The following is a 26,684-nucleotide window of genomic DNA, read 5'->3' as shown; positions in this document are numbered from 1 at the left end:
ATTTAAATTCACCCTGAGAATTTGTGTATCAAGTCTTAAGAATAATGCATCCTTCGGTTAATTAGGATAATGATTTTAGAGGAAACAAAGTATTCTAATCAAAATGTAATCGAAAACAGTAAACCATTGCCTAAGCCTCAACCTGGTGTGTCCATATCATCAGAGAAACCAACACAGGTGCATCATCAGGGAGACAGTAAGCTGCTTGGCGTTCACATTGCCAATACAAAAAACAAAATTCTCCACGCAGGAAGGTAACAAGCAATCCAACTCAACCGTTGACTTGTCTTTGTACTTCGGTGCAGTTTTTATTACAAAAAGCAAGAATAACATTCATTGGTATGCTTACAGCGCCGGCTGTCACTGGAAAAGAAAACCATTATGGAGTGTCCGAGCATTTCAAAATGCCTTGAGAGATTTATGGCCTACAGGAAGTTTCTGATGTCCAACTTCTTGACATCAGGCATCTCCTCGTCTTTGAACTCCTCCCTGATAACAAAGCACGTCAACGTGTTATTAACCTTTTTCAATAGAGACGCACACATGATATGATATGCACTGGATATTAGTTAGCTTGCATGCAGCAAGCTGCAACTCTTATTACTTCTGATAAGTCCCAACTCAAGCAGATAACCAATTAGTATATAAAGAGAGATGTACCTCTTTAGTTGAACCTCCATTGCTTCAACACATTCCTTCTTAAGCTCCGTCAGCTCACTTTTGGCAATTTCCAATTCAAGCTCTTCCTCAATCTTGGGAAGATCCTCCTTGCGGATTCCAAGCCTATTTGAAATTTTGAAATGGAAAGCAAAAAAGCATGAAAAAGGTTAGTCCAACTAATAAAAAATATATATAACACATCTAGCATGCACAGGAGGAAGAAAAATCAATATATTTCCCTGCAAGCCAGCAATAATGGATCTCGATCACCTAAGTACGGAGTAAAAAACAAGCTACAGTTGGTTACACCATCATCTGAGAGTATATTTGGTCCCTTAACCCTTGTTAGCGAACAAGAAAACTCTTGCTAGTGAGCAAGGTCAGATAAAATAACTATACATGCCCTGAATCGCCTTTGAAACCAGAAAATTATCATGCAAGCAGCTTAAGGAATTGCACGTTTGATCTATCATGTGGATTTTTATTCTCACTGAAATATTCAGAAAAAGTATATCTCTAGAGAGTAGACGAGCAGTGTAAATGATGATCTGAACTATCTCAAACTTAAGTTGATAACAAAATGATGAAGATAAATACTTTTTGTTTATCTTCTCAAACTCTGCCAAGAGGAGACCCATATTCTTCTTGTCACTCCTCAGAAGTGGCTTCTTAATCTCCTTCTCAACTTTCTCAAGGGCTTCCATCATCATAGCCTCAGCACCCATATCATCTATAAGGCCACTCCTATGTAACATTAAGTGAACAGAAGAATATTCAGACAAGCAAATAGTGCAATAAAATTGTTATGTAGGCAAATATCACATTGATTTAATTCTTTACAAGGGTATTTTGGGGCTGAGAAAAACATAAGATGAAAATTGTGAAAATGATAATAGATGTACTTTATCCTGATCTCCTGAAGAGTATTCAAGTAAGTCCGTGCATCAGGGATGCCCTTTGTAAAGGTGTCGATGGTATATTTAATCCTCTCAGAGTCGGATAGAAGATCTGCCCTGCATTTACACAATGGAACCATAACTGAGTAAATAGATCAATAACATCCAGAATAAGTGTTACAAAATGAAAGCAATAAAGTGGAAGCCTATCTCGATAGAAGTATATATATATATATATATATATATATATATATATATATATATATATATATATATATATATATATATATATATATATATATATATATGCCAGAGTATGTTTTGCTGCATAGGATGGATGCATTAATGTACAAGTAAAATATTTTTTTATTTTCGATGGGGCATCCTACATCAATGGGGAAGATGAAAAATTGTACTAGGGCAAACCGGCAAACAGTAGTAGGTAATAAGTAATATCAAATGGGAGTTATTTCTACATAGATACTGAAATATACAATAGTGCTTAATGAATTCAAGGTTTCGTAAACCGCAAAAAATCTGATTTATTTAATAAAAGAACTTTACGCTAGAGAATAGAAACAATCACCACAAATATGTGTAAAATAAACACAAAAACAATGACAAATCAAAGGAAAGTAATAAACTAAGGACCATGAATACATGTGACAGATTATAAGTGATCTTACTTTTGTCTTACAGTCTTCATGACTTGGGCATAACGAGAAACTGCTGCAGGATCATCTGGATCAATAGTGATCTTTTCCTTCTTAAGTACACCAAGGGCAGTCTCAAATTTCTTCTTTACCTCAAAAAATATGCCCTTCAATAGGTCTTCATACATACAAAAAAAAAATCAGACCACCAAAATTATAATACAAAGTAAATTGTGCAACTTAAATACAGAAGTAATCAGAACTACACAGCAGAGTTTAATCAAACAAACTCCAACTCATGAACATATGTAATCTCTTCAGTTTTGCATTGAAAAACATTTTTTGAATGACATAAAAACACATAACATTACTTGTGATACTGCGATGGACAAAGGTAAAGTACAGAAAGCATTTTTTTCTACAGCTCAACACAATGGTCTTATGGAAAGGAGTTTTGCAGTTAGGATTAAAAGCATTTGAAATTCCTACAGAATTTGCACAAAATAAATTGTTAAATGCACTTAAAATTTAAGAGGCTTACCATCACCATTGACGGGAGTACGATCTGCCTCCTTGGCATACAAGCGGACTTGAGTGGCACCTCCATTTGCCAAGGCAGCTTGAGCAGAGTATAGCTGCCAGAAGCCAGAGACATTAACCAATGACAATTAACATAAACAAAGTTATAAAAAAAGTAGAGAAGCTAGAGATTTCTAAAACAAAACATTCCATATAGCTTTGTACTGACAACTTTACCAACATGGACGTCCTTATTACATAACATATACTTCCTCCGTTTCACAATGTAAGGGCCCCTTTGAATCGCAGGGTAGAAAAAATGGAGGAATAGGAAAAACATAGGATTCTGACAGGAATTGAAGTGTAAAACAGAGGATTGCAAAACACAGGAAAAACACAGGAATGGTCGTTTGATTGGAGCGCAGGAAAAACGCAGGAATCAGATGAGAGAGATAGACTCAAAGGAAATTTTCCAAGAGGTTGGAGCTCTTGCTAAATTTCCTCCAAAATCTACATGCAATGTGTCATTCCATAGGAATTTCATAGGATTTGGAAAGCTTCAATCCTTTGAATCAAAGGGCCAAATAGGAAAATTTCCTATAGGATTTGAATCCTATGAAATTCCTACATAAATCCTTTGATTCAAAGGGGCCCTAAGTCATTCTAGCATTTCCCACATTCATATTGATGTTAATGAATCTAGATAGATATATATATATATGTCTAGATTCATTAACATCAATATGAATGTGGGAAATGCTAGAATGACTTACATTGTGAAACGGAGGGAGTACTAATAACTTCTTCAGCCAACCTATTCTAATGTTAGCTGGCTGACTACATTGTCACCATATAAATTTCACCAATAAACCAATGACCACACATCAACAAGACATATACTGCTCAAAGAAAACATACTAACAAATAATAGCCTGGAATGTGCTTGAGCAGTGTCCACGCCAAGCTTTCCATAGCTTGTTGACCAGTACCGAATCATGAAATGTTATATGTGGGAGGATGCTGAATTGGGAAATTGCAACTGTGGTGAGAGGATCCGGGATGTTAACAACCAAACCGTTCCCTTGTTTGTCCCCTCACAGAGGAGCATTCCCCCTTCTAATCTGAAGGATATCGCATCATCCCATTCGCTCCAATCAACAGTAACACGAAATGCACCGGACTCACTTGCGCACTAAAAAAACGCCACCCACCCCCAGCCACCGCATCCAACCCCCACCATTGCAAATTTGCAATCGATCCCAACAAAAAAAACCCCTCAACGCAACCAACCACAGATCCCACGCAAAACCGAACCAATCGTCGGCGCCGCCGCCGGATCAGATCTACCTCAAAACTAGGGTTTCCGCGGCGGGGCGCGCGTGCGCGCGCGGGGGGACGGGGACGGGGACGGGGAAGGGAGATGCGAACCTGCCGGGAGCGGGAGACGAGGCGAGCGGCCAACGCCATGGCTGCGGCTGCCTCCGCTTCGCTGCTCCGATCTCACCCAAACCTCCAAGCTCCGCGGCGAGAGCGAGAGCGAGAGAGAGAGAGAGATGGGGATGGGTGGAGAGGAGACGAAGAAATGGAGGCGGCGCCGCGCTTTGTGAGGGCTCCTCCCCCTCTCCCCGCCGTCCGATCCCCCGATCACCCCGCGCGTCCCCGCACGAATCTCCAAGCAATCCTGACCAATGGGCCCATCCGGTTCGATCTTGTATTTTTTTTACTTTTTTGTTCTTTTTAAAACTTATTCTCTCGCATTTTCATTTATGCTTATATTTACTGACCAAAATTTTTATTTTAATATTAAATTTAGAGTGTTTTTTTTCGAGGTTTATTTTTCAACCTTTGTTTATATATATATATATATATATATATATATATATATATATATATATATATATATATATATATATATATATATATATATATATATATATATATATATATATATATATATATATATATATATATATATATATATATATATATATATATATATATATGACACTCATATGGGGCACCATGGTGCCCGGGCACCATGGTATCTAATGCACAAAATCACTCAAAATTTTCAAATTGTGAGTATATATCTAGTTATAATAATTCGATTCATACCTATACCTATCAACAAAACAACTCAAATTTAACTTTATTTCACAATCCATGATTACATACCTAACTAATTATATGTATAGATGCTATATACCTAGAATCAAAATCTAACAAAAACAAGTTCAAATTCAGTTCAAACTTGCTTTGAACTAGTTAGTAAAGTGGTTAATGTTAATACCTAAGTAACTGAAAAAGATTCATACTCATTTAAATTGGGTATATACTCAATTTCAACAATGGTGCCCGGACACCATGGAGCACAAAACAAATTTACTATATATATATATATATATATTATTTATAAATTATTTTATTTGCAATCATACCGAATAAGCCATAGAGCCCTTATTTATAAATAAGTTTTTCGGAAAGGACTAAAATGTAAAAAAAATATAGTCGTCGTGTTCCTCCGGCTCGGCGGCTGCATTGACCTTGGGCTCCGCCATGAACTCGATGCTGCTCAGGCCGCTCCCGAGCGCGGGGGCGAGCGGTGGTCGGGGCTCGCCGGGGAGGGGGCGGGTGGTTGGCTCGGCGGTGAGTTTCGGCGGGCGCGGGAGATGGCGGCGCGGGGTGGCGGTGGTGGCGGCGGGGGCGGGGGCGGAGGCGTCGTGGATGGAGGAGGCGGGGGTGGCGGTGCTGGAGGAGGGGGTGAGGCGGAACCCGGCGGTGTCGGACTCGTACCGGCCGCCGGGGATGCCGCGGCCGAACGCGACGGTGCTGGAGGCGCAGGCGCGGGTGTGCACGGGGCCCGAGCAGACGCGCCCGCTCGGGGAGGAGCAGGCCATGCGCGTCCTCGACACCATCCTCCGCTCCGGTGAGTGAGTCAAGTCACCGCCATCCTTGCCGGCGGGTGGCCTCGCACTCTCGCCGCTTCAGCTTTGGTGATTTCTAGCATCGATCGGATCCTGCGTTGCAGCCACCGTCTGTGCGGCAGGAAATTGAAATTCTGCTGCTTTCACTGTCACTACTGGAATTTAGAACTCGAGTCCTATGACACTAATATGTAGACTGCGGTTAGTTTTGATCCACATTATGATGATTGCAGTAACATCTCATCTCCTTTTATCTAGGAATGCAAAATTTTGCTTGAAATGGAGCTTTCTAGAGTTTAGCACTTTTTTGTGAAACATTAGCTCGCGATTTATGCTCAATTGTACTCCGGAGTGTAATACTAAACTTTCGGTGGGACATTTATTGACTTTGGATACTGATTTTTACAATTTGCTTGTAAGGTTGTATTTGAGTGACAAGTTTACAGTAGGTCTGATTTGTGATTGGTTTATTTTCATTGACTCTTTGCCTTCCATAACAATCTTATGATATATGTTACTTATAATCTCTTGTGTAGGAATGGGAGAACTCAAAGATGAGCCAGTATCCAGTGCACAACTGGGTGCATTCTTCGCTGGCATGACAATAAGAGCTAATTCCTTTCCAGAAGCCACCCAATGGAGTGAGGGTGAGCGTCGTGCCATGAGCTTATTTTGGCCACGGCTTGTCAATGTTCTTCCCCCCGAGGTGAAATTTATAGCAGATCCGGAAGGAACAATCATGGGAGCAAATGGTTTAACTGGACCTCGGTATGTTGGTCAAAGCACTGCAGAGATGAGACTTGTCAGTGCTTTGAGAGAAGTTCTTGCTGGTGGCCATTTGGGTTATGAGGAAGTTCAGGGTGTACTAAAGGATGTTCTACCAGTTGAATTAGCCAGTGCAAATTCAACTATGGTTAATGAAGCACTGCTGGCAGCATTTCTTATTGGACAGCGGATGAATAGGGAGACTGATCGCGAGCTCAAAGGATATTGTCTAGCCTTTGATGATGAATTAGGTAACATCAAGTCAGTTTCTCTTTCTCAAATTGAATATAAAAAAATTATAGTGTCATTAACACCACATTATATCAGGTCCAACTCCAGTTGCTGATGTCAAATCATTGACACACTATGGTGAGCCCTATGATGGAAATACACGCTTTTTCAGGAGTACTCTGTTTGTTGCAGCTGTTAGAGCCTGCTATGGTGAGGCTTGTCTCCTCCATGGTGTTGAGTGGATGCCACCCAAGGTCAGTACAAAAGCATACCCATCAACAATCATCATACACTAGTGTTTTTCTTTAATGCTATGGAAGTTTTGGTTAGGAGATGGACTTACCTATCACTTAATTTTGAAAACCCTCTGTATTACTTAATGATCAAGATTTTCAGGGAGGCATAACAGAAGGTCAGATGCTTAAATTCATGGGTGCAAACACACATTTGTCCACATTACAGGCCAAAACACTACTGGAGGTGTGCATGAACTTCTGCCTAATTTTCCTGCAACCCTTTTTGTGCACTCTCCTCTGACTGCATCTAATTATATCAACTGTTTTGGTTGCTTTCAGGATGAGAATACCGGCTTTGCATATTTGGGTCTCCAAGAAGCTTGCCCACCATTGTAAGTTTTGACATTTTCTTGGTAATTATGTGCTTCAGTGACCAAGTCTTGTTGATATAGTATTCCTGTAGACATTCAGATAATCAGGAATGGCACCTCAGCCTGATTTTCTGAAGAAAACTGATCATAATATCTGACTTAAGTCCATACACAGCCATGAAGTTTAGCAGTAAAATTTTCAAAATGGAATCACTGCCTTTACTTTTTTTTGGAACTGCAGGAAACTTATGCTTTCAGTTTAAATGTTGCCGCTTTATAATATTTGTCTTCATTTAAAAAACAATTTATTGAAAGTTGTAATGTATGAAAATGTGTTCTTTTTACTCACTATTCTTCCAGATATTCGATTATTGGGCTTAGGGAGCATATTAAGAAACGGCCACCGCTAGCTACCTCTGAGAAAGTTCAGCAATTTGTGAGAGTGAGTAACTCTTCTCATCCACCTGTAGTCCTTTATTGTAAGGAAGACAGTATCATAAGAGCACCATAATGGGTACAACTATTATAACTTTTGTAGCATCCTTTATGTTTATATATACATTGTAGATCATTTGTGCATATTATACCACTGTAGAACATAAAATTGGTCACATTTCACTGCTGGCAGATCTTTGATAAACTACTAATTTAAATATTTAGTACAACCTACTGTCTTCATTTCTTAGTAAAATGTTTGGCAGTTTAGTAGCTTACATTTTCAGAGTGTTTCCTCAACATAATGTATGCATAAAAAACTCTTTGACTACAAGTCAAGAAGACTGGAGATATTTCTTGTAATTCTACATTCATTGAATGTAAAAATATAACTGTTCTGTATCACCTACTATTTGGGAATCCTTGTTAATTTGTTGTAAATTTGAGATGAATGCATTATTATTATATGTCCTTCCTTGTTCAATTATGTTTCTGTTGTAAATGTCACAAGTTCTGCTCACTTAAATAAATACTACTGGTTGATTGGCTTATTTGTCTTCAAATTTTCCACCAGGCGCGAGGAAGAGAATCAATGGTTGCTGGATTTTATCATGTGGGCTATGAAGATCCATTGCTTATGCTCATGAGGAGGAGAACTGTTCATGCTGGACTAGTTGTAAAGGTATTATCTTGTGTTAATGTGTTATATGGCGGGTTTAAGCTTTATGTTACTGTTTAGATGTCTTGCCCCATATAACCCAGCCTATGGGTTTATTTGTGCACTTGTTGCTAAGACCACATATGTAGAAATTGGCCGCCTTGCGCTATTAACATTTTGAGTTCCGTTTCTGACAGATAGGTCATTCTCCTGAACTTTTGAACAAACAGCTTCTTTCCCTTCTCTATTATTCTCGGAATGCAAATCCAATAATTAAACATGGTCATTTCTCAAATTTATGGTGCGCGTGTAGGGTGAGGAGGGTGCGCTTTCTATGACAACCAAAGAAAGATCTGCTCATGCATCAAAAGGACTTCCAGTGAACCATTGCTCAGGGTTCCGGATACCAAACAGCACAGATTTCTCCGAGACTGATGGTAAAGATATTTCGCTTTTTATTGATTATAAATATTCCTCTTCATAGTGATCATATGTGTTTGTTGGTGATGATGGGGTATGTTCAGTGTTTTCAAAAATTTAAGATTTATACATCTTGGAAGTTGATTCATATTTTTTTTAAAAAAAAAGAGGTTTTGTGAATGACTAATCTGGATTGCTTGTTTTGAAATGCCCAATAACATGGTTATGAAATAATTTCAGCCTGAGCTTGTCTCAATCATCTTTCAGGCATTTCTAGAGAGGGCTTCAGTGTCATTGTGAATGCTCAGGAACTTGGTTTTGAATCCACTGAGACTCCACGAACTGATAGATCAGTAAGCCATTTTGCCCATGCCTGCGGTTGTTCTACCTTAGTTTCATATTTCTATATGCCGTCAACTTCCAATAGAGGCTGGCAGTCATCCATACAAGTCTGTTAATGCTTTGTAAAATGTTCCAAATTACCCTTGTATTAACGTGTATCACCCTGACATGTTAGTAGGATATTATATTTTTAGCATAGTTATAATGTTTACTTACTGTATCTCCGGACTGAATCAGGTCCTGAAAAACTTGGAGTTGGGTTTGGCAGCGCTGAGTGGGGAGAAAGGACCAGCCTATGACAGAATAGTCCTAAATGCTGCCATGGTTGACCACCTCTTAGGCTGCACTGGAGCTGAGGATATCAAGTCCGCACTTGACAGGGCAAGAGAAGCCATTGACAGCGGTAAAGCCCTGAGCAGGCTCATGAATTACATAAAAATCTCGCACAAAGTGTCCTAGCTCGCAAGTGTGCTGGCTGTACAATTTTGGTTTCTGGTGTCGTGGTGGAATACTCTCATCGACTCATACACGAGCACGAGTGCTTTCAAGTTGCTCAGCTAACATGGAGAACATCCCTGACGTGAATAGTCACTTGCAAGGCCTTGTCAATAAATTAACTGAAAGTCTGAAAAACTGAAAATGTTAGCGATGGGGAATACTTGATTAATCAATCTTTCTTTAGCCATGTTCTGAGAGAATCTGGCTGCGTGTACCATATGCAAATTCTGTTCATGAGATGTGTGACCGAATACCTGCATCAAGACACAAGGGATGAGTTATCTTGATTTTGTTCGTGAAACAAAATCTGCAATTCTCGTTGTAATGGGTTACTCCGAAGTCTGAATATGGGTGCTCGTTTGGAATTACTTGTACTGTTTGTTTGAAGTTTGGTTGTGCAAGAGCTTTCGAGAGGATGCACCTGTTGCTACCGCATTTTCAGTTTTGAACCCCTGCTCTCCTTACATCTTTTTTTCTAGAAAAATGTGCATGTACTTGAAGCTAATGTACAAGCTCCCTTTTCACATGTCTTTTTATTTTCAAATTCAAAATTTAAGTCGAGTTTTGGCCTCAAATGGATCACCCGTGCTTCCATTTTCCTCTCTACTCCCTTCATCCCATAAAAAACCAACCTAGTACTGGATGTGGCATATCTTGTACAACTAATTGTAACATATCCCTGTCCAAATTCGTTGTACTAGGATATGTCTATTCGTTTTTTGGTGACGGAGGGAGTAGGTACCAATTCACCAAGGTCAGTTTCTGGCCTAGCTAAAAGAAAATCGAACAAATTTCAAACGTTAGTGCATGCAAAATGCAAGTATATATTATGAAAAATGTGAGGATTTAACTTTTGTTATGTTGGTTTTGTAGTTATTATACCCTACTAAGGCCTTGTTTAGATCCCCTAACAAAATTTTTCACCACGTCACATCAAATGTTTGGATACATATATGGAGTATTAAATATAAACGAAAAAATAACTAATTTACACATATTGCATGTAAATTGCGAGACGAATCTTTTGAGCCTAATTGCTCTATGATTTAACAATGTGGTGCTACAGTACATATTTACTAATGACGGATTAATTAGACTTAATAAATTTGTCTCGCAGTTTACAGGCAGATTTTATAATTTGTTTTATTATTAGACTATGTTTAATATTTCAAATGTCTATCCGTATATCCGATATGACACGGCAAAAAATTTCACCCTGGATCTAAACGCAGCCTAAATATCAATTGTACAAGAATTATTGACCAAATCTAATTTTTGAACACTCCGCAAATCAAAATGCATCCTATAATATGAAAACGAAATTTGAATTTATGTGCAAAACACTCTTGTCCGTAGCGGCATACTACGCCTGACGGTGACGGGGCCATACGCCGCGTCGCCGTAAATGGCGAACAAGGTTAATGGGGAAATTGCGATTGGTTCGCCTTCCCGGCTGTTCCCGCTCTCATGGCTGCGCCGCCGCCGCCGCCTTCGCCAAGCTCGGGAGAGGAGGGGACGAGCGCAATGTGAAACCGGGGGCTACCCCGGGGTGAAGAACGAGTGACGGCGGGCGGCCGCCAGCACTGCCCCGTGCCAAAAGCGCCGTTGCGGTAGCAGGTCCGTGTGTCTCCTCCACGGCATGCCCGCCACCTGCTCGACGATAGTTCTCCGCCGCCCGCTCTCACATTTCATGCCGCTGGGTGTGCGCCCGCGACGGGGATGGAGAGCATTGTGCGTGGAGGACCGTGGTCCGTGGATCCTGCAGAATCCGCGATGGATGGGTTTTCTGTATGCAATGCAGATGCAGTGCCAATCCAAAGTTGCTTCCTGCGTTTGGGATTGTCATGGTGGGTGGGTGGAATGTTGAGCTGGCAATGGGAAAAATTAAGGTTTATCGCCTCACATCAGGTTAGGTTCTACAATATCTTCTTTTTTTCCTCTCTTCAGCATTTTTCTACTACTCGTAGTAGTAGAATGCTAACTGTAGAGGCCAAGTACTTTTTCTGTAGCGAAGGTCTGTCCAGCATTCATTTTGCTTATCCAAATGAAGGCGTAGGTCAGCAACATGAGTAGTTGCTTCTTTCTCTAAGGAGTCTGAACTGTGATTTCTTTGTATTCATTCACATGTAAAACCTCATCCTACTATGTTTTAGCACTAGCTAGATTCAGAGCAAAACACCACATAACATCACATGGTTTCATGAAGAAGTGTAGAATATGTTGCATGATTACCACAAAACAACACATGCATATCAATGAGGAAGTAACAAAAACAATATGCCATGTACATGTTGTTCACCTCACACCAAGTTGGTGAAACAATTACAAAGTTTATGGAAACTTGAACTACACACTGCCTGCCTATATTTACAAGCGTCCTTAAGAACACAACCTTTGAATGAATCGTTCATACAAAATTACAGATGGTTCACTAAACCCATTGCAATATCCTACACCTCACATAAATTCCTTACAAAAATACATATTGTACAAGAATTACATGCTCTAAGGTGAATCAATTTTATGATTTTGGTGATTCAGACTTTGTGTGCCCAGGTTTACCTATGATGGCTTTCTTCACTTTTGCTAGTTGATGCTTCACCTTTGATCCAACACCAGACAAAATGTTATGTTTTTTATGTGATACCTTCTGTTCTGCTCCTCGTTCTTCTATTTTCACTGTTGCTTCATCAGTGATATTATTAGTTTCCTCTTCAGCCTTTGTTTTCTCATCACAAGTATTCTCGTCTGGCTTATTTGATTCATCCGCCTTTGGACTATGTTCTTCATCTGTGCTGAATTCTGGCTTTGTTATCTCCACAAATTTTTCGTCGGCCTCAGAAGTTGCTTTGGGTGAAACCACATTGAGACCACGTTCCTGAACCTGTGAATCAAAAAGTTCTTTCTCTTCATTAGATTTTATCTTCACTGCTTGAGTGTTACCTTCAACTGTTTCATGTACATTCTCTTCTTTGATCACAGGCTCTGTTATTGCCATAAATTCCTGGTTTCCTTCAGTTTCTTTTGGTAACTTCTGTGCAGCAGTTTCCTGCTCCTCCTGCCGATTAGAATCTTCAAGCTTGTCTAACACGGTGTTATGGTCCACCACAGTTTGGTTATCAGCTGTTTCATCTTTCTTATCTTGGTTAACATGCAAATTTGGACTATCTGAGTGTGTCTCAAGGGCTTTTTCAAAGTTGCTGACTTCATTGTTTGAGATCATACTCTCTTTCTTGTCCATGCATGTCGAACTTGCAGGAATTTCCTTTTCATAAGCAAAATTTCGATCAGTGTGGCTAACTGGTTCAGTTATTTCAGGTGCCTGCTCATCAGATATTTCTTCAGAACATGTTTCTTTCGACTTATCATCATGTAAATTTTCTATCTGTTCTTCAGTATGTCCACCTGCGGTCGTATGCTGGTCCTCCTCATTCGTTTCTATTACTTCACTCTCCACTTGACCCTCAGTAGTACTTCTCACTTCAACATAGGAAGATTCAATGGACTCTTCTTGTTCTGTGCAAGGAGGGCTTTGAACACTGTCAGCCTCGTTAGGCAATTTTTCAGCGTTGCCTGTATCGGGTTCTATCAAGGAGAGTGTTTGCTCATCCTTTGCACCATGTCTATTTTCATGTAAAGACTCATGCGGAAGTTCTGTTCCTACTTCCTCCAAAGCATCCTCTTGTGAAGCCTTTGGGCTTGTTATGTCATCTTGGTCCCTATTCAAGCTTCCGTCTTCAATTTCTGTTGCTGCTTCCACGTTTTCCTGACAAACTGTATCAAATGACTCTTCATCCAATTCAAAGTCTCTAGCTTCCATTTTTTTGATCGGATCAGCTGCCTTGGCTGATATCAGTTTGCTAGAAATTTCATCCTGGGCATTATCTTGGTATACTGGTGCTTCCAAATCACAAGTGTTCCTTTTGAGCTCTTCATCAGTTTCCAATGATTTTTGGACGTCCATCTCGACATCATAACTCTGTTCTTTTACTGGTTCTTTTGTTTCTTCAGAGCCTTCTACCTTTTCTTTTTCTTGTTCAAAGGTGAGTTTTTCATCCACCGATTTTTCTATAGGAAATGCCACCAAATTTTCTTCTTGTTGAGAAGCGATCAAACAACTTCCATCCTTCGTTGTTTCTTCTTGCTCCTTTTCAACCTCGGTTTCTGAATCTTTCTTTGGATCATCATTGTCTTTTCCCAATATTAGGTTCATCAGGAAACTAGAGACAGGCAAATAATCTTGTTCAGCTTCTTTGTGATCTTCTTCATGTGCATCACCAAGTTCTGCATCATGCCTGTCTTCTTCATCTTGTTCTTTGGTTACTTGATTCTCTTCTTGCTCCTCTGGTTCAGCAGGCAGTGCCTTCTCTGGTGACATGGACTCTTTTTCTGTATCTTCCAAACCAAATCCCTGCTCAGTTGTGTTTTCATCCTGTGTAGGATGCACAGGAAGAGCAAGCTTGTGATCTTCCGTCTCCTTGTTAATATTTTCTCCCTCTGATTCTGTAACTACAGATGAAACATCAAGGTTGTCCTCAGATGTCTTAAGACTTCCATCAGGTGGTACTCCATCAGCTCCACTAGCCTAAATGGAATAGTAAAAAATAGCTTAGAAGGACTAAACATTAATCTTAAATAACATATATAATGAGTTTTGACTTCTGACCTTATCGCAGATATCTTCATTGAGTGTGACCACTTCAGTTGTTGCAGTATAGCTTGTCTCCATTTTCTCGACACGACCAGTTTCAATGTTGTCGATAGCATCTTCATTGGTTGCTTCCTGATATTGTCTGTTTTGATTTATATCTGAGGCATTTTCTGTTTCATGCTCAGGCAAGGGATTGATTGTAGACAAATTATTGTCATTATTTGTCTCAGCAATCGTTATATCAAGTTTTGGTTGCACAGCTTCAGATTCTGCGCTATTGTTCTCTGTTTCTGCCGACTTTTCATCTTCAACCTGAATGATGGAAAGATGTTAGTTTTACTGCAAGAAGATTCTGCAATAAAATTTGATCACACGAATGCATATGAGTATAACTTGTTAAGTGTATTGGTACCTGGTGATGAATGCTAAAGTCTTGGTCAACATCATCCTGTTTGGATGTTTCTACAACAAATTCTGGAAAGTCATTGAATCCTTTCTTTTCCTTTGTATCTTCAACTTCTCTGGGCTCTGTACTTGTATTTTCATGTGTCATTTCTGCATAAGAAATTGCGGTATCATCCATTTTAGTGTCTGCACTGTATTGTTCATCAGTATGCACTTGGGATGCCTCTTCCTTTTGAGTTGTGACCAGAGATTCATCATGGTGAACAACATTGTCTTCATTTTGCATTCCTTGTTTTTCTTCTGCATCTTCAATCACTTTATCTGATTCTTGAATGGCATGCATGTCAACGTTGACTTTGTTTGTGTATCCTTCCTCCGCTCTGTACATGTATTCATCATTCTGTGGAACAGCTATAGGATTCTGTACAACAGATAGGACAGCTCATTACTCTGATAATTATGTGATAGCATTAAAGTAAATGAATGATAACAGCTACTATGCTTTTGGGATGCCATATTCAGAAATGAGTTAATCTTGAGAGGCATGCAATTGTTGATAGAAACTGGGAAATGTTCACTTAGAGAAGAGCTGGCACTCAAAAGGCTTGCAGGTCTTTTGTGTTAAGAACTAAGAAGGGTCCATGGCCAAGCTCATAGATAAATCTGCCACTTAAATGCACATGCATATACTGCGAAGGAAATAATATTATAAAGTAGCAAAACTCAAGTTCATCTCTCTTCACTTTTTGTTATTTTGTATAACTTTATATCCTTTCCATTTTCCATTTCTTTTCACTCAAGATCACTGTTTTTCGTTCATTCTTCGAAAGAAAAAAAATGGTGGCTAACATTATTTTCAATGTTTATGAAATTATGTATATTGGGTAATATTCACTACAACAAATCTTACATTCTCTAGCATCTGGTCATTTGAAAGGTCTGAATCAACTTGAAGATCTCTCTCCAGAGATGATGCCAAACAAGGTTCAACCTGCAAGTTGAGCAAAAGATAACAATGTTGTTCAGTATAGGCAATGAAACACTTTCACCAAACCATGTTGTTCAGCATAGATTTAGTCATATGAAATCTAATCGCAGCATAAGTCATTCTGTATTTACATATTTCTTAAAGGTACTTCTACTTCAAAAGTTAGTCCATAACAATCCTCTATGCTAAGAGAAGTAATCAGTAATGCTTCAAAGTTTGTATTGCCAAAAGAAATCAAAAGAATGAGATGATAGTGCTAAAAAGAATTCTTAGTTGCTTGCTAATCAATGTTACTCACCCATCATACTCACAGTGACATAAGTTACCTGTATAATGAAAAACTTTTTTACCATTTTATTTACATTTCTAATTTGGAAAATTAACAATTTTCAGTTAGTTGAACTAGAATATGTCTAAATTTGTCACATTGCATCAATGGAAATTCTGTACTGACCTCTTCATTTCTAATTTCACCAGCTATTTCATCATGTTCACTACTTGAAGTTTTTTCTACCACTGCATCCTTTTCTGTATTCTCATGCACATCTTCATTATAGTTTTTGGCAGAAACCTCTAAGGTGCCACCACTATTTGGTCCATTCTCTTCTTCAGTCTCTTCTTTTATTTCCGTAATGTTTTCAACCATCGCATCTGTAGTTCTTGGGATGGAATCCTCGGGTTCATGTTGAGTTACTTCATCATTGAGCATTTCAGTAACCACGGAATCTGTTTGTTCAGCCTGCAAAATTTCATTGGATGGTAACTTACTTTCACCGTGCTTCTGGTTACAAGAGATTTTGATGAAAATAGAACATGAAATTAGTTAGTATCAGAGATATTCACCTGAAATGCATCAATGGACTCCACTTGTGTGTCTATGATGAAATCAACCCTCTTGTCATCATGTTTCTGTTCATCTGTCTGGAGTTCTTCCTTTTGCTTCTCAATTTCTTCATCTTCCTTCTGCTTCTCAATTTCTTCATCTTCCTTCTGCTGTTGATCCAAGTTAACGTTCTTCATGTCCTCATCTTGTTGCCCAATATCCACTGATCTTTCACGAACTTGTGTTTGAAGTCCAACATCATGAAGTTGCTTATTATCTTGAACATTTGATGTCTGGCTTGAACCATGTTCATTTGGCCCTTCTTTGACTAGATTTGTATTGTTGGAAGTCTCTTCTGTATCTTCAGTAGAAATGTGATCATCATTTTCCTCAATTCTGTTCGCACTGATCTGAGTTTTTTCACCCAATTCAGATGTTTCATCCTGTATGAAATACACTAGTGAGTTGTCCTGCAAGTCCTAAAATTCAAAGAACTAGATGCATATTTCGGAATTCAGAATGATAGAACTCTCTTGGGTGCAGCGGCCCCCTTAAGTCCGAGTTAAAAGAAAAAGACTACTGGGGTTTGTACAATTATAGCACTCAAATATAACACTCTTTTACAATTTAATTTGCAGTTCATAACTTTGATCATATAGTGCAATTTTCACTCAACGTGGCAAGAAATATTTATGCATCCTCTGTTCACCCTGCAGTCTATTTTGCAGCTTTTGAACTCTAATGTACAACCTCTGTGTTTTCTCAAACTTTCCATATTGATTTAACTAAACAGTTTGTAACCAGTAGTTTAAAACTTGGTATTGTTTGGTATACATCTTGTCTGACAATATACTCAACCAACAAACCAATAATGTACTACTATACACAGCATTGTGGCAAAGTTAGATATACCAAGTTTGTTCATTTTAATGTCTAAAGTGAATCATGGAAACCATCATTAGTGATCATTTACTTCAGAAGTCAGTCCTTATAAAATTTAGCAGTTAGCACTGCCTAAAATATGCATTACTATTTTATGTATTGTAAACATTTTAGATGGATGAGAAAAAGCATTGGTTGATACTTAATTTGAACATACCTTCAGTTCTGCTGACTCATGTATATTATCTTCTATCTTTTCATGCACTGAAATTACATCGCCGATTCCATTACCCAAATTTTCTTCATTTGATTCTACATGATAATCTTGTAGTGATTTTCCATTATCTGTTGGAGATGGATCCTCTGAAGTAGCTGTCTGTTCATAGCAGATTTCTTCATCACAAGTGCCTTCAGTGCCCTTCATTTCTTCCATAGTCTCCAAGTAATGCACTTGCTGAATACCATGAGTCAACTCAACAGCTGATAGATTGCTTTCTGAAAATTTCTCCGCTGAAGAAACTGCTTGGCCTGCATGGGAGGTTTCTTCAGCTTCAATGGCATCAGTATCCTTGACTTCTTCCACTAATTCTAGTTCATGCCCTTGATCAATATCAACAGATGGGTCAATTTCATATGCAACTCTATCTTCTGCAGTTGGATCTTCAGGGGTGACAATGTTGCTTTGGCTGGATGTTTCTTCTGCCTCTACGAGTTGATTGTCCTTGCTATCTGTGGTTAATTCAAGCTGCTGTACGGGTTGGACATAAAAAGGTTGGTCGGCTTCTTGTTCACTGCTTTCTTGAGCTCCATTCTCAGAAGTGGTAAAATTAATTTGCTTGGATATTTCTTCAGTTTCTGTATCTTCATTTTCTTTTACTTCTACCGCTGATTTATTCTCCTGCACATGCTGATCATCAACGTTTGGCTCAACCTCAGTCACTGACTCCTCACAGGTAGAAACTCCATTTTGCTGGTAATCTTCAGTGCCTTTGGTTTCTTCTGTGGAGTCCAGTTCTTGCTCTTGCTGAACATCAGTTTCCTGCTCACTTTTGACTAAGTCACTTTCTTGCACTGCCTCTTCAGGATTGGAGGAACTACTGAGATCGGTTTCTTGATCTGTGAAACTCTGCGCTTGTTGAGTGTCAAAAGTCGCCTCCTTTACTGTTGTGATCTCTCCTGTTTTAGTAAGCTCGTCAGAAGTAGACACAATGCTTTCTGGGGTTTCTCCTGGATGTTCTGTGGTGTCAGTGCACTTCATGTCTTCAACTGATTCTTGCTCTGGGATTTGTTGAGTATAAACATCCAGTGCACTTGCTGTTATGATATCATCTTCTCTGAGTTCCTTGATGCTTTCAATATTGCTATCATGAGGGACTGTTTCAGTTTCCATGGCTTCATTGTCCTTCATCTCTTCTTCTGGCAGGCCAGTTTCTGTTATATTATGTTCTTGTTCAGCTGGCTCCGTGTTCTTGATTTCCTCTAGTTCTGGCTCCTGCGCTGATGATTTATCAACAGTTACTTCAGTCTCTAGTATATGTTCTTCTGAAGCTGCCTCCTCAGCAAGAGCAACATTGCTTTTCACATCTTCATTGAGTTCCTTTACGCTTGTGGTGGTGCTCTCATGAGGGACTGATTCAATCTCTATGGCTTCAGTGTCTATCTCTTCTCCTGGAAGGCCACTTGCTGCTATATTATCTTCTGCTTCAACAGATTCAATATTTTGTCTCTCTTCTAGTTCTGTCTCCTGAACTGGTGGTGTATCAACAGTTGTCTCAGTTGCTAGTACATGCTCTTCAGGAGCTATCTTCTCAGAAAGAGCAGCACTGTTATTTACATCTTCAGTATCTTCAATTACGACTGGTGATTCCTCTGCTTGAGTGTCAGAACCTGGTTCTTCTTTTGTTACAGTCTCTTGTGGATTGAACTCCTCAGAGCTAGAAACATTATGAGAGGGGATGACTCCTTGAGGTTCAAGAACTTCAGTTTCCTTGAATTCAACTGATTCTTGTTCCTGAAGTTGCTGGTAACCAACATTTTGTTCAATTGTTGCATTATTGTGTGTTTCTATTTCCTCTACACTAGCAACTCTGCTATCTTGGAGTGTTGGTTCAGGTACAGTTGGTGCAGTGTCCCTCATCTCTTCTGATGATTCTGGTTCAGGTACAGGAGGTTCAGTGTCCTTCATCTGTTCTGATGATTCTGTCATCTCTACCTCGTGTGTTTGACAGGAAGCTTCTTCTGTTTCACCATCCACAGTGTTACTTATTTCTTCTGGTTCAAGCTCCTTTACTTGCACATCATCAGTTGGCTCACTTGCTAGTAAATTGGCTTCTTGAGCTGTCTCCTCAACAATAGCCCCACTGCTTTGATCAGGTATTTCTTCGTCCTTCACACCATCATGTTCCTTTGTTAATTCTGCTCCATCATTTTGTATTTCTCTGTCATCAAAAGCAGGTTCTTTTGCTGTAGCATTTTCTTCTGGGACAGACTCCTCGGAAGTAGGAACAATGTTTTTCTGGAAAATGGTTTCAGATTCAGTAGCTTCAGTGTCTTTAATATCCTGGACTGATTCCATTTCCAAAATTTGTGGTTCACTTTCTGTTAGACTTTCCTCTGTTGCTTGCTCCTCACATTGAGTAATATTACTTTGGTGGGCAATTGCTTGATCTTCAGAGGCTTCAACACTGCTCTCTACCTCACCTGTCCAATTATCTTCAACAGCAGCATGTGTTTGATGGGAAGCTTCTCCTGTTTCACCATCTACAGTGTTACTTATTTCTTCTGGTTCAAGATCCTTTTCTTGCACATCATCGATTGGCTCACCTGCTACTAAATCGGCTTCTTGAGCTGTCTCCTCAACAATAGCCCCACTGCTTTGGTTGGGTAATTCTTCGGCCTTCACACTATCATGTTGCTCTGTTAATTCTGCTCCATCATTTTGTATTTCTCTGTCATGAAAAGCAGGTTCTTCTGTTGTAGCATTTTCTTCTGGAACAGACTCCTCAGAAGTAGAAACAATGTTTTGCTCTGAAACGAGTTCAGGTTCAGTAGCTTCAGTGTCTTCCATATCCTGGACTGATTCAATTTCTAAGATTTGTGGTTCACTTTCTGTAATACTTTCTTCTGTTGCTTGCTCCTCACATTGAGTAATATTACTTTGGTGGGCAATTGCTTGATCTTCAGAGGCTTCAACACTGCTCACTTCGGTTGATCCAATCTCATTCGTCTCACATGTGGTTGGATTATCTTCTTGGTTTTGCTTCTGAGAGATGGCATCATCCTTTTGATGAAATGTTCCACTCAAATCAACAAGTTCAGGTTTCTTCATTTCTTCTGATTCCAGCTCCTGCATTGATTGTGTATCAGCAGTTGACACACTTTCAGGTATGTTATCTCCTTGAGCTGCCTCCCCAGCAAAAACCTCATTACTTTGATCAGTGATTTCTCCAGTTTTTGTATCTATGTTGTCCTCACTGGCCTCTATTGATCCTGCAATAGTTAGTTCTTGAGTGTTGGAAATTGTTTCACTTGCTGTTATACTATCTTCTGGATTAGATTCCTCAGAAACAGAAATGTTGCTTTCCTGGGGAATTGATTCAGTTTTAGTGCCTTCGGTTTCCTTTATTTCTTCTGCTGACTCCGTGTCCTGTGTCTCACATGCTGTTGTATTCACTTCAACTGGATCATTAGAGGGAGCAGCATGGCTTGTATGGAAACCTGCCTCTGTTTCAATAGGTTCAGGGCTCTTGATTTCTTCTGATTCAAGACCCTGCAGTTGCAATTCCGCAATATTCTCACTTGTCAGCACATTGTTTTCTTGTCCTTCGTCATCGACAGTTACCACATCGGATGCTTCTACAACATTATCAGGTTCGGTGTCCTTGACTTCTTCTGATTCTACATCTTGTACTTCTTGAGAAACACAGGTTGGTCCTTCTGCTGTACCATCATCTTCCACAGCATCCTCCTTAGAAGTAGCAATAGTTCTTTCTTGGGAGATCTCTTGAATCTCAGCAGCTTCAGTATCCTTCACTTCAATTGAATCTTGTTCCAGCGAATGCTGAATATCATCATTATGTGGCTCACTTCTTGTTGAATTATCTTCTTTTGGCAGTTCTGTGGAAACAGCAGCAGGGGGTTGGTGGGTGATTTCTTCAGTTTCAGTGGCTTCAATTTCCTTTGCCTCTTCTAGGTCTGCCACTTGTGATTCACTGTCTGCTATACCACCTTCTTGATCTAAGTTACTAAAGGCAGCAGCCTCTTCTGCTAGTTCTGTCTCAAGTTGTTTACTTGCCACGATACTATCTTCTTGATTTAAGTCGCTGAAGATAGCAGAGTTCGTTTCGTTGGAAGCTTCATCAGCTTCCTTAGTTTCTTCTTGTTCCAACTTCTTCACTGGTCGTATATCTTCTGGTGGCTCACTTGGTATTACCTTATCTTGAACTGCATCTTCAGCAAAAGCCACATTGCTCTGACTGGAAACTTCTTCGGCTTTGACATCACTAGGGCCCTTGGTTTCTTCTGGTTCAATGCTCTGTATATCAGAACTGGGATTTGTAGTTGCTGCATGATCTTGAATTGCCTCATCAAAAGCAACACTGCTTTGTTGCACTGTTTCTTCAGTATCAACTGCTTCAGCATCTTTCATTTCTTCTACTGATCCCTGGTTTTGCTCTTCTTTGGTATCAACAGTTGGCTCTCTTGTAGTCGCATCATCTTCTGGAGTTTTCTCCCCACAAGTGGCCACATTGCTCTGATGGCAAGTTTCTTCAGCTTTTACAGACAAACTATCATTGGTTTCTAAAGCTGGTTGTTGATTCAGAGCTTCTTGATCATCAACTGACGCCTCCTCGGCTTGTTCAGTTTCAGGCAAATCAGATTCTTTGCTTTCAGGTATCTCTTCCTGTAACACCTCTGCATCCATGTCATCGGCTTGCTTACTCTGTTGATCTTCTGCTTTGACTTCTTCATCTGCATGTTCTGCAATAACTTTATCTTCTGGAAAGCTCTCTTTGTGGTCAAGATAAGCAGTATCATCTTCTTTAGCCGGATCATCTGTTTCTTTGTTTCCTGGAACGGTGTCAGAGTCACCCACATTAGGCTCCAGAGGAGACTGGATTCCAGCCGGCGCTTCAGCTAGAACCTCATCGGCAGGAATATCTGTCATGATTGCAGGTTGTGCTTCCTTGCTTTCTTTTGATGAATCCAGATCTTGAGCATCAACTGTTTGCTCAATAGCATCATCAGTTTTACAAATTTCTTCCTGCACCATGGTGTCATTCGTTACATGACCTTCAACATCTTGTTGGCCATGATCCTTGGCCTCTGCATTCTCACATTTGAGAATGGTGGTATCTTCTGATGCACTCTCTCCATGGCTAAGAGAATCAGTCATCTCTTCTTCATTGCTTTTATTGCTCGGGTAAGTACTTGTTCCATCAGATGAAGTTTCTACCTGCTCTTGACTTTCCTGATTAATTTCATGGGGCTGCTCATTTGAAATATTCTCTTCTTTATTCACATGACCATTCAAAGAAGACGCCGTGCCATTTAAACTATGTTCTGAAGGAATTTTGGTTTCAGAGGGTGCTTCTACTAAAACTTCGTCCTCTGGAATCTTCAATATTCCTTCAGTTGAACCCATGGTTTGTGCCTCGCCCTTGATCTCTTTAATAGAAGAAAGCTTGCTGTCAAGTTGTGCTTGCAAATCAGTCGCAGCTTCCACTTGAACTTCCTGGGAAATGTATAGGTTAATCGAACATATAAAACTGATACACTTCATGTGACAGTGGGTTGTCATTATGACATGTACATTGTTTATTCACAAGTTAGGAATTGATAATGACTACCCGCATATAAACTGAAATGTGCATCCACATATTCAACTATCTATTAACATTGTTCAGTTTCAGTTATAATCCGTACAAAGGGACATCCAAGAACATAATGATAATACAGCATTACAAACCCTACATATAAAGTGTCCACTGTCCAGCATGACAGAAAGGATTTCCACATGGCAACTATGTTTTTACCAATGAATGACATTGATGGCACATGCTGGTTCAGTCAGACTGCATGCAAGACAGTAAGAGTATCTATTTCATGGTTCTAGTACACCAACTAGTCAACAAAGAACAGTCTGACTTATTAAATAATATGGCAATGCCACATGCTAAGCCAGGTGGCACACCTAATTGAAGAGTTTTGCTTCTGAATCTGGAATGTGGACATCCTAACTGGAAAACGTTGTGCCTATCTTAGCCTCTTAGGAGCCTTGATTAATTCTAGAATGAATCAAGATTGCAGGAGTGTGAAGTGCATATATTTAAGTACTACTTGATTAGTTCTGCAACTATATGCTTAGGCATGCTTCAAGTATACTTTGCTCACATCATGCCTTTGTCTTACATTGACACACTCGACTGTTCATGCTCACTGTAACTGCCAATTTCTGATTAACATTTTTTTACCATTTTGTACTGTTTCTGACTGTTAATGTATTGCTTTCTCTATACAGGTAAAGTAGAACTATAGAAGTTTACTTTTGAATGACACTGTTTTCTTTTTTTCTTCACGAAATTAATGAAGGAATAACCAAGTTGGGTAAAAGAGTACTGCTAGTGATTTTTTTTTCGAAAATAAAAGGATAAGAGTGTACAATTGTTATACTTGCTCAATAGGCTACATATTGAAAAATAGGATCCCTTTAAACGAATCTAACTTTTATGTAACAAAATCAAGAAATGGTTAAGTTTGAAAAGATCGGCGTCTTAATTCTGTTTGCTATAAACCAAAGCGAAACTTGATTACTAATTACTGTGCGCTAACCTATTGCATCGTTTAAGCCCATGCTTTGCTTTTTAAGATTGTTTAGGAACACAAATGAACTCAGTGCTGGCATACTACATGAAGAGCATCCATAGAACCCTTCAAAAGCAAAGAACATCCCATAGATACTATGAAGGAGATTAACATGAAGAGATCATGGAACAAGAAGTCACGGTGATGATTTTCCTTGCGAACTGGGCATGATACATATATGCTCAAGAAGATCATGGAGCAACAAGTAAGAAACACTGATGATTTACCTTGCAAACTGGCCAAAGTCTGTTAGCTGATACATAGAGAGCTCATCACCATTCAGGTGATTTCTGCAACACTGGAGCTCTCTACGTAGTTTTGCATATGCAGAAAGTATGCATGCATGGAAACAGAAACAAGCAAGTTCTGCACAAAACTCAGAGACTACGAGAAGCCATTGGTTACCTGGCCATCTGTTGCTTCCCTTGCTTCTTCTTCCGTCGCCATTGCTCCAGATCAGGACGGGAAGAAGATCAGGATGGGAAGAAGAAAAGAAAGTGAAAACAAAAGAAAGAACGAAAGAAAGAAAGAGAGGCTTCTTCCCTAGAAAGTCTTGTGGGTGCTTGAAAAGATGGCGGTCTTTATACCAGCCTTTCTTCTGTCGATATATTTTCTATTGCTGAGCAGCGGTTAGGAAAGCAATGGCAGACTGACACTGCTCTTGATTGGCGGTTAGCGCTTTGCTTAGCCATAATCTAGATTAAGTGGTAGAATTTATCGCTGAAATGGTTGATCAGTGAACATGGAAACTTAGCATTAGGTGCCAAAATGCCAACTGGTACATGAGGCACATGGTAGTGGTGGCTGGACCAGTGTGTCTAGCATTCTTGCATTGCTGGACCCACAGAACCTTTTCTGTGTGAAATTATTGCATCGATAATTGCTCTCAAGTATCATCCTTGGATCCCTATCTTTCATTCTTTTTTCCTTGAGTGTAGCTCGGAAGAAAAGTTTAATTTTCAGTGTAAAAATACTATTATCTGCCTTTTCTTTTGTTGCTTGGCTTTACATATAACATAACATGATTGTTCAATATTCCCTACAGGTGCAGGTCATCTCATACCAGTTAGGCTGCCATGGCATCTTCCGGCACATTCGACGATCTATACAATGGGGAAGGTGTCACAAAAGGTACTGTCCATCTTACCTCATAATGCACTTGTAATGCCAAGTGGATAATAGTATGGATGCAGTCAATGTTTCTTCAGGACATCAAAAGGTTTGCTGAATCTAATCGAGTGAAAGGAGCAACACGATGAAAGTAACTTCTCCTCTGATATAATGGTTTTGTGTTAAGTCCAGGTAAACAAGCACCACAATATAATATGTTGGTTCAGGTGTCATTTTTTCTTCCTGGACCTGTGCTGCTGAACGCCAAATTGAAGTGTCTGTTGCGATTTTTTGTCAGGTATAGGATCACCAACAGTTTGTAAACCTCATATACTTCACCATGAGCTCACTGTTTAAACATCCAGAAGTATGGTAGCCTTGACACCTGCTGACATTGCTCATAGAGGGCCTAGTTTCTGAAGACTGCAGAGCCACAGGTACAGATAAAGGAGGTGCATGCCCCCTGAATATTCAATCAGTCAAGTGGCTGCTGATGACAGTGATCTGCAGCAAAAGAATTCCACATGATCAACTACTTTGGAGAAGGAAAATACCAAGTTGGCAAATCCAAAGTGCCATGCTGGATCCAGCACTCCAGCTACTGATCAAACAATCCAAAGTTAATCCTGTCAAAGTTAAGAAATCCACCGGCCGTCACCTGCAGTGCTGCTTTCAGAGACTAAACCAGATGATTTTCTGAAAACCAGAGGCAGGTGGTGTTTATGTCATGTATTATTCCATCATTATCACTGCGCCGAAAGAGAGAAATCAATGGAGATAGCCATGCGAAGATGATGTCATGGATGCTTGGAAATACTTATCATCAGCCTCTATCAGAGATGAGTCAGCATCGTACGCAGCCCATATCATTGGCTGGAAATATTGTTCAGAGGTTGATGTTTTGTTTCCTGGCACTGTTTTCTTTTGCTCCCTGGAATATATATAGCCGTCACCCTGTGGTCCCACTCCCACCGTCTATGTACATGTCAATGTGTTGCTGCTAATTAACTAGCACAGCACCATCTCCATAAGCTTTTTTGCATTTGTGAAAACAAAAATTCTGATCATGCAAAACAGAAAAGAAAAATGAGGAAATGTTAGGTCCAGAAAGAAAGAAAGGAGCTAGTGTTTTTCTTGAGAGAAAAAAAAAAGGAAAATATTGGATGAAAGGAACAAGAGTATAGAATATATCTGACCTTGTGATTGGAAACAAACATGCAACAGCACTTAGGGAGGCACCGGCCGTGCAAAAGCCATCTTGTCATGTTGTGCCGCCAAAATCATAACCACCTAAAGATTTTTTGTTTTTCCTTTTTTCCTTCTCAATCCATCCATCCATCCATCAGCTGAGCA

General features: G+C 39.6%; 3 protein-coding genes and 1 long non-coding RNA gene across 4 annotated transcripts; 2 read left to right on the top strand and 2 right to left on the bottom strand.

The window, feature by feature from the left end:
- Positions 1 to 131: 131 nt before the first annotated feature.
- LOC4328196 (probable ATP synthase 24 kDa subunit, mitochondrial) lies at positions 132 to 4,304 on the bottom strand. Its single transcript, XM_015771786.3, has 7 exons — positions 4,157 to 4,304; positions 2,751 to 2,844; positions 2,243 to 2,387; positions 1,563 to 1,673; positions 1,258 to 1,404; positions 661 to 783; positions 132 to 489 (listed from the first exon to the last, which is right to left on the bottom strand). Exons 1-7 carry the CDS (start codon positions 4,193 to 4,195, stop codon positions 426 to 428), a joined length of 723 nt encoding a protein of 240 aa, XP_015627272.1. The 5' UTR covers positions 4,196 to 4,304; the 3' UTR covers positions 132 to 425.
- A 917-nt stretch (positions 4,305 to 5,221) lies between these two features.
- Positions 5,222 to 9,976, top strand: LOC9267563 (uncharacterized). Its single transcript, XM_015772151.3, has 10 exons — positions 5,222 to 5,654; positions 6,189 to 6,668; positions 6,745 to 6,902; positions 7,045 to 7,128; positions 7,224 to 7,276; positions 7,616 to 7,697; positions 8,265 to 8,372; positions 8,662 to 8,785; positions 9,036 to 9,121; positions 9,348 to 9,976. The coding sequence occupies exons 1-10, from the start codon at positions 5,285 to 5,287 to the stop codon at positions 9,567 to 9,569; spliced, it is 1,767 nt and encodes a 588-aa protein (XP_015627637.1). The 5' UTR covers positions 5,222 to 5,284; the 3' UTR covers positions 9,570 to 9,976.
- A 1,064-nt stretch (positions 9,977 to 11,040) lies between these two features.
- On the top strand, positions 11,041 to 26,398 carry LOC107280121 (uncharacterized). Its single transcript, XR_001543185.3, has 6 exons — positions 11,041 to 11,516; positions 17,747 to 23,002; positions 24,226 to 24,426; positions 25,267 to 25,352; positions 25,415 to 25,523; positions 25,630 to 26,398. It is a non-coding gene; the product is annotated as an uncharacterized lncRNA (long non-coding RNA).
- Positions 11,837 to 24,777, bottom strand: LOC4328194 (uncharacterized). Its single transcript, XM_015769626.3, has 8 exons — positions 24,627 to 24,777; positions 17,575 to 23,091; positions 16,496 to 16,918; positions 16,107 to 16,391; positions 15,575 to 15,655; positions 14,672 to 15,085; positions 14,275 to 14,571; positions 11,837 to 14,193 (listed from the first exon to the last, which is right to left on the bottom strand). The coding sequence occupies exons 1-8, from the start codon at positions 24,666 to 24,668 to the stop codon at positions 12,130 to 12,132; spliced, it is 9,123 nt and encodes a 3,040-aa protein (XP_015625112.1). The 5' UTR covers positions 24,669 to 24,777; the 3' UTR covers positions 11,837 to 12,129.
- Positions 26,399 to 26,684: the final 286 nt, after the last annotated feature.

This window comes from Oryza sativa, chromosome 2 (assembly GCF_034140825.1).
Source record: "Oryza sativa Japonica Group chromosome 2, ASM3414082v1".
In the NCBI taxonomy this organism is placed as follows: Eukaryota; Viridiplantae; Streptophyta; class Magnoliopsida; order Poales; family Poaceae; genus Oryza; species Oryza sativa.
This window is presented reverse-complemented; position numbering and strand designations above follow the sequence as displayed.

Coding starts and splice junctions, on each gene's coding strand:
- LOC4328196 (XM_015771786.3), bottom strand. CDS start 4,195: ATGGCGTTGGCCGCTCGCCTCGTCTCCCGCTCCCGGCAG. Junction 2,845..4,156: donor TCGTCTCCCGCTCCCGGCAG/GTTCGCATCTCC, acceptor GGCTTCTGGCAG/CTATACTCTGCTCAAGCTGC. Junction 784..1,257: donor TTTGAGAAGATAAACAAAAA/GTATTTATCTTC, acceptor AATTTCAAATAG/GCTTGGAATCCGCAAGGAGG.
- LOC9267563 (XM_015772151.3), top strand. CDS start 5,285: ATGAACTCGATGCTGCTCAGGCCGCTCCCGAGCGCGGGGGCGAGCGGT. Junction 5,655..6,188: donor CGACACCATCCTCCGCTCCG/GTGAGTGAGTCA, acceptor TCTCTTGTGTAG/GAATGGGAGAACTCAAAGAT. Junction 9,122..9,347: donor CTCCACGAACTGATAGATCA/GTAAGCCATTTT, acceptor GGACTGAATCAG/GTCCTGAAAAACTTGGAGTT.
- LOC4328194 (XM_015769626.3), bottom strand. CDS start 24,668: ATGGCGACGGAAGAAGAAGCAAGGGAAGCAACAGATGGCCAG. Junction 23,092..24,626: donor GGGAAGCAACAGATGGCCAG/GTAACCAATGGC, acceptor TACATTTCCCAG/GAAGTTCAAGTGGAAGCTGC. Junction 15,656..16,106: donor GTGAAATTAGAAATGAAGAG/GTCAGTACAGAA, acceptor CTCAACTTGCAG/GTTGAACCTTGTTTGGCATC.